This window comes from Nomascus leucogenys, chromosome 12 (assembly GCF_006542625.1).
Source record: "Nomascus leucogenys isolate Asia chromosome 12, Asia_NLE_v1, whole genome shotgun sequence".
In the NCBI taxonomy this organism is placed as follows: Eukaryota; Metazoa; Chordata; class Mammalia; order Primates; family Hylobatidae; genus Nomascus; species Nomascus leucogenys.
In genome coordinates, this window is record NC_044392.1 from 40979795 (window position 1) to 40987197 (window position 7403).

At 44.9% G+C, this 7403-nt stretch overlaps 1 protein-coding gene across 4 annotated transcripts in view; it reads left to right on the forward strand.

Moving 5' to 3' along the window:
• SLAMF6 (SLAM family member 6) overlaps positions 1-6314 on the forward strand; it is a 29338-nt gene extending 23024 nt beyond the window's left edge. Inside the window, exons 3-8 of one of the 4 annotated variants that reach the window (XM_003258713.3) lie at positions 1204-1467; positions 1908-2018; positions 2357-2395; positions 3426-3505; positions 5418-5489; positions 5840-5946. In XM_003258713.3, coding sequence (XP_003258761.1) covers positions 1204-1467; positions 1908-2018; positions 2357-2395; positions 3426-3505; positions 5418-5489; positions 5840-5887 — 614 coding nt within the window. In that variant the 3' untranslated portion in view covers positions 5888-5946. Of the gene's footprint in view, positions 1-1203; positions 1468-1907; positions 2019-2356; positions 2396-3422; positions 3506-5417; positions 5490-5839 lie in introns of all 4 variants that reach the window. The other 3 variants (XM_003258714.3, XM_012511046.2, XM_003258712.3) reach the window with 3 other exon arrangements.
• Positions 6315-7403: the final 1089 nt, after the last annotated feature.

Here is a 7403-nt window from a genome sequence, read left to right on the forward strand (position 1 = left end):
TTTCAGTTCAGCCATCAACACTGGATGAGGGAGATGTGACTTTCATGCCAAATATTTGCCATCCCTGTACTAGGCACTGTCTCATTTATTCCTCAAAATTACCTGAGAAGTGGGTATTATTACCTGGTCTTACAGATAAGGAAACTGAGGCTTGGATATAGCAACAATTTGTCCATGGTCATGTAGCCAGTAAATTACAAAATTCAGGTCTTGACTCCAAATCCAACACTTTTCCCATACATGAATACTTTGTTCTGGCAAGATTTCAATACAGATACTCCACAACCCCTACTCAACTAAGCTTAAAGCGCTACTCGGTCTCTTCTAATCCGAGAATTGGAGTCATTCTCTTCCTGGTTGGGTCATCTTTACTTCAAGCCTCAGGCCAAGGCTAAGTCAGTGGCCTTTTCTGTCTTGCTCCCATGTTCCAATTGGTTCACAGTTACATCTTATTAGGCAATATTTCCTGGCCTTTGCTCTCAGAAATATCTGCATCACATGTCATCTCACATGCCTAGATACGCTGCACTTCTTTCCTCCCCAGAATTGCTTGCTTGCTCTCTCAGCTTCTTCATTTCTTCCTTCCCCACTTCTTTGGTTCTCAGCATTTTTCTTTCTGTCTTGCTGACCTTCTACATCTGAGTCTCTTTCTCACTATTGGAACCAGCTTTAGATACAGTAGGAACCAGGATCCCCATAGATTCAAATTCCCCAAGGAAGTGATGCTTCCATCTTCCACCCCAGTTAAGTAATTCTGATAGCAGAGGAAACAGGACTCTTCCACCTGGTCTCTTGGCTTCTGACCTCACTGAGGTGCCCTCAGAGTTCTTGGCCTGGTCTCCAAATTGTCTTTACACAGGGGCAGAGTGCAAGGACTAGAAGGGACCCCAGGGATAAACTGGAGACCAAAAATATAAAATGACCACCCCAAAACTACCCAACTAGTTGATGGGAACCTCAGTCTTTCCCTTCCCACTTCTTCTGCTGACTATCCTGCCCCATACTGATGGCCCGCATCATTTGGTAATCCCAGACCTTGCTACCATGAATTAGGCAATATAAGCAGAGTCATTTACAGAGTCTACAGACCATAACACACAGCAAAGGTGAAATACAAAACATTGAGGTGAAGGATACTTTTCACAGGGGGCTGAGCCAAGACATTTGTCCTTAATCTGGATCTTTTTTTTTTTCTGCAAACAGGACAACTGAGGAACATACAAGTTACCAGTCACAGTCAGCTATTTCAGAATAAGACCTGCGAGCTCCATCTGACTTGCTCTGTGGAGGATGCAGATGACAATGCCTCATTGAGATGGGAGGCCTTGGGAAACACACTTTCAAGTCAGCCAAACTTCACTATCTCCTGGGACCCCAGGATTTCCAGTGAACAGGACTACAACTGCATAGCAGAGAATGCTGTCAGTAATTTATCCTTCTCTGTCTCTGCCCAGAAGCTTTGCGGAGGTAACAGCCTGCCTCATGTCTGAGAGCCTTGAGCAGCTATGGGGTTTACCGCGTCCTCGCATCCTACATAATTTCCAAAACAGTGGCCCAGTGGGAGGCAGAAAATGCTGCTGGGAGGGGACAGATGCCCTCTGGAGCTCTGCATCTCTCAGTACTCCCAGAGGACTCTCCTTCCTTCCTCTCCATTCCCCAACCCCTCCTCCAACCCACTCAGAACCCAAAATCAAAGGCCTGGGAATGTAGGATTGCTTTCTCCCCCTAACTCCACTGGGCCTCACCCTCCTCTGCCTGCCACATAGGACTCCCACCCCAGAGCCTCCGGGTATAGACAAACCTACCTAGTCCCCAAAGATGGCCTAGAAGAGGCTCCACGGAGGCTCCAAGAACAGTGGGCCTCAATTGATGTGTCTCAAAATGTCATTTCTTTTTTCTCTTTTCAGGTGTTAAAATTCAATATACAGATATCAAAATGATTCCGTTTATGGTTTCTGGGATATGCATAGTCACCATTTTCATCATACTGCTGTTACTTGTTTTGAGGAAAAGAAGAGGCAGGTTTCCTTTCTTCCTACTTGTCTCTTCTCGAAGGTTCCAGAGATTGAGAGTTTGGGGCCTCTGATTCCCAAGGACCTGTTGTGGAAGACAGGAGGAGGGAGGGAGGCTGCAAACCCTGGCTCAGCTAGTCCACTGAGATAATCCCTGGGTGTGATCTTGCACCTGCTAATATCCTGAGAGAAATGTCCTACTGGGAAAAGTGGGACCCTGTCTCAGGGCTGCTTGCCCTTCCTTTTGGGTCCCCTCCCACCACATCCCAACACTCACGGGGTTGGGGGTGAAATGCCTCTCCCACTGCTGTCACACATTTCGATTTTCTGGTTTTATTTTTCAGATTCCCTACCTTTGTCTACTCAGCGAACACAGGGCTCCGGTGAGCATTCAGACTCTTAACTCTCCAACATAAAGCAGATGGGAAGAGCCAAATGGAAGAGAGAGGGGGATGGCAGAGGGCTGGATAATGACAGAGGAAGGAGTCAGAATGTCATTACTCAGACCACATGGTGTGAAGGGAGATGATCTGTAATCATGGGTCCTAAATGGTTCACAGGCATAGGCATGTGAACCAGTCACTCACACAGTTTATCTTGGTGATATCAGGTTCATTCACCACCCTGCTGATGGAGAAACTAAGTCCCAGTGAAAGGGATCATCCCTTGTCACCCAGCACGTCCAGGGCACAGGCAGGATTAGAGCATCCAAGGCACAAAACCAAACTGTCTGACTGCATCATTACTGTTCAGCCAGGGTCTGGGCAATGGATAGACACAGTGGAAAGAGAAAACATGATACAGAAACACAAACACAGGCTCTGGACTCAGATTGGCTTTGGGTCTCATTTCATGCATGAGTGATGCATGACATCACTTGCAGAGGAAAAGGCCTAAGGTTTGAAGTCAGAAGACATGCATTTGAGTTCCTGTTTCATCACTGCCTGTATGGCTTTGCACAAGTCAGTTAAGCTTTCTGAGCCTCCAGTTCCTCATCTCCAAAATAATCAAATCCACTATAGGGACCTCTGAAAAGCTTAATAATATCCCGTATGTGAAACAACTGGCTCCATTATGTTTGCCAACGAGGTGTCTTTAGCTCTTCCATAGGCAGTGCTATTTGGTCCCAGGAGCTTCCTGACCCACATGTGAAGCCTGAGGGAGACTCTGAGGCTTTAGGGGACCTCAACACCACCTCCTACCCCAAGAGATGTGGTCAGAAATAGACCACATGACTGAGAAGGTTCACCCAGAGCTCCAAAGACTGTCAAGAATGAATGATCCCTCAGGAAAGGCGATGCTTCAAACACCTGCCTATCTGGGGACACAGTGTGCTCTGGGGAGGGCGAAGTCCTGGGAGAGAAGTCCCAGAGTCCTTGTGCCATTGACTGTGCCTTCCTATGTTAACAGCAGAGTCTGCAGGGAACATAGAGTATGTTTCAGTCTCTCCAACGAACAACACTGTGTATGCTTCAGTCACTCATTCAAACAGGGTGAGTCCTTTCAGCTTTATACGCCATTGTTGTCAGTTTTACAGCCATTGTTCACAAACTTGTCACCATAACCATCTGACTGATCAAATGACCACTGAGGGGAGGAGAAGACAGCCACAGCGACAGGGGCTGCAAAGTTATGTGCTAGACCACTCTGGTGTCTGCCTTTCTCGCCCTTAAGGGAATGTTTATTCATACCCTGCCTTACACGGTTCTCCAACTCTCCAACTGCTTGATGCATCAGTAAGTCTTGTCCCTTCAGCTTAATTACAAGCTGACTGAAAGTACAAATTATGTCTTCCTCTCTCTTGCCCTATATCCTAGCATAATGATCAGTAAATACTTGCTGAATGGGTCAGAGTTCCACTAAGTTTGAGTTTCCTATGGACATAGTTCTATAGCAGGCGGCTGACTTCTCACTCTACATGTAGGGGTCTTAGAGGAGCTCAGAAGTAGTCTCTCAAGAGGGGAAGGGGGCACAGTAGAGGCCACTAAACCACGAGCAATGGTTCACTCCTCCCCTCTCATCTAGCAACATAACAGGATGGCCTTGGTCAAGCATCAGCAACTCATCTGTCATGCATCTGCAACTCCCCACCACCCCTAAATAAAGGACCTGCAGGTGGCACGTCTCTAAATAATACTATACATTTTGTGAGGCCAGTTTTCTGAAAAATAAGCCAGGAAAGCTTAGGATTTTCCAAATGATGTAAGCAATGATCTAGCTAGAAATCTTGGATTCCCTTCACCTATATTTGCAAAGTATGCTCCTTGATGACAGGAAGCAAGAAGGGGTACTCTCACTTGCTCAGACCTTTCTATTGCCTTTGCAAATTCCTCCTGAAGACAAGTCAACTCACACTCTGACAAATCAAAAAACTAATTTCCCACAAATTTGTTAGCTTTCTCCTTAGCAAAAAGAAAAAAAAATGTGCTTTGGAGAGTTTGAGGTTTTTTTGGTTTTTTTTGTTTGTTTGTTTTTTGTTTTTTTTTTTTTGAGACAGAGTGTCACTCTGTCACCAAGGGTGGGGTGCAGTAGCACGATCACAGCTCACTGCAGCCTCAACCTCCTGAGGCTCAGGTGATCCTTTTACCTCAGCCTCCCAAGTAGCTGTGACTACAGGCGAGCACAATCACATCAGGATGATTTTTCTACTTTTTGTAGAGACGGAGTTTCACCATGTTGCCCAGGCTGGTCTCAAACTTCTGCACTCAAGTGATCCACCTGCCTCGTCCTCCCAAAGTGTTGGGATTACAGGCATGAGCCACTGTGCCCAGTCGAGATCTTGATAATTCTCTAAATACTTCTTCATTAATTTAAAGTGTTAAAAATCTTTGAGTAGGTTCTTTGAGGGCCGTAGGGACTTCTGCTATTATTTCTGTAATGTGCATTCCAGGCAGAGCCGTTCTTAAGGCCGAGTGTTCCTATTCTACCAATTCCCCATGCTTGAGGAGACCCCAGTGACATGATGACAAGGCAGTTAGAATTATAGCAAAAGATGGAGCAGGCAAAATGGGCAGTTTCAGTCATAGCTAGTAAAAATTTGAGACAAAACATAATATAACTATCTGGTATATAAGTTTTTTCTTAAAAATGGAGGAAGGAAAGTAGAGCTGGACAAAGGACAAGAATACTTCCTTCCCTTCGTACAGCAAGGCTGCCTTTCTCTGGCTTTTGAGCCCACTGGTTTGCTGCAGTGTTGCTGTTCTGTTTAGGGCTCAGGAAATGCCACTAAACCCTCCCAAGTTTAATAGCTAGTCGTGCTTGGTCTTCCACTGAACATTCCCCGCCCTTCCTCTGGAAGAACTTTGACATATTCTCTTTTTTGTTACACAGTCTTTCCTAAGAATATATCTGTGCATTAACTTCTTTGTCTCTGTGTAAGCCAAATTGGTATGATTCTTTTTACAGGAAACGGAAATCTGGACACCTATAAAAAATGATACTATCACAATTTACTCCACAATTAATCATTCCAAAGAGGTAAGCCCACAATTGCTCCACGTTTTTATAGTCTTACCTCTCTCCACAGACCTATGATTTTGCAAATAAAGTAAAAATAAAAGGGTCATTTTACAGATGCACAAACAGCAGCAGCATACGGAAACTCTCAGGACATCACCAAAACATATGCAAGAAGTTATTTTGTATTAGGATCACCATGCATAACTGAGTTTTCAAATTACATGGTTTTTAATTTAACCCTGCCCTATGCTATCAATATATCTACTATCTGCCTGTCTGTAGTCTCCAATCCTCTCTCTGTAGTTATGAGAGGTGGGCTGAGGTTCCAGTTCCAATTAACCTACTTCATCTTCCTCTTTTTCCCACAGAGTAAACCCACTTTTTCCAGGGCAACTGCCCTTGACAATGTCGTGTAAGTTGCTGAAAGGCCCAAAGGAATTCAGAAATGACACATCTTCTGATCCCATGAGAGAGAATAAAGAACAGGAAGCTTGGTTCCTCTTGTTCCCAGCAACAGAATTTGAATATCTAGGATAGGATGATCACCTCCAGCCCTTTGGATTTAAACCTGCTTACCTGAGTCAAACACCTAAGGATAACATTATTTCCAGCATGTGATTCAAATAATATTTTCCAATCCACTTCAGGCCAAAACATGCTAAAGATAACACACCAGCACATTGACTCTCTCTTTGATAACTAAGCAAATGGAATTATGGTTGACAGAGAGTTTGTAATCCAAAAGACAACCACTTCTCTCCTTTTAGAAAGCAGCAGGATTGACTTATTGAGAAATAATACAGTGTGTTGGTTACATGTGTAGTCTCTGGGGTTGGATGGGCCCATGCTCATATCCTGATACAAGTTGAGCATCCCTTTGAAATGCTTGGGACTTGAAATGCTTGGGACTAGAAATGTTTCAGATTGGCCGGGCGCGGTGGCTCACGCCTGTAATCCCAGCACTTTGGGAGGCTGAGGCGGGTGGATCACGAGGTCAGGAGATCGAGACCACGGTGAAACCCCGTCTCTACTAAAAATACAAAAAATTAGCTGGGCGAGGTGGCGGGCACCTGTAGTCCCAGCTACTCGGGAGGCTGAGGCAGGAGAATGGCGTGAATCCCCGGGGGCAGAGCCTGCAGTGAGCCGAGATCGTGCCACTGCACTCCAGCCTGGGCGATAGCGAGACTCTGTCTCAAAAAAAAAAAAAAAAAAAAAGAAATGTTTCAGATTACAATTTTTTTTTTTCGGATTTTGGAATATTTGCATTATATTTAGTGGTTGAGTATCCAAATCCAAAAATCCGAAATTCAAAATGCTCCAGTGAGCATTTCCCTTGAGTTTCATTCACGTTGATGCAGTGCTCAAACTCTCAGATTTTGGAGCATTTTGGATATTGGATTTTTGGATTTGGAATGCTCAACTTGTACAATGTTTATTAGACACATCTCCTGGGACATATTGCCTAATCTTTTGGAGCCTTAGTCTCCCAGACTGAAAAAGGAAGAGGATGGTATCACATCAGCTCCATTGTTTGAGCCAAGAATCTAAGTCATCCCTGACTCCAGTGTCTTTGTCACCAGGCCCTTTGGACTCTACCTCGGAAATATTTCTTGGACCTTCCACTTCTCCTCCAACTCCTTGACCACCATCCTGTATCCAACCATCACCACCTCTAACCTGAATCCTACCTTAAGCTCAGAACAGTTCTCCTCACTTTTGTTCTTGTCCCTCTCCAACCCACTCTCCACAAGACGACCAGAGTAATGTTTTTAATATAAATTGGATCCTTCAGTTGCCTGCTTAAAACCCTGCAGGCTTCCCAATGCACTCAGAAAGAAATCCAGTTTCCATGGCCCTGGATGGTCTGGCCCACCTCCAGCCTCAGCTAGCATTACTCTTCCGAAACTCTCTATGTAGCTTCCCTGATCTTCT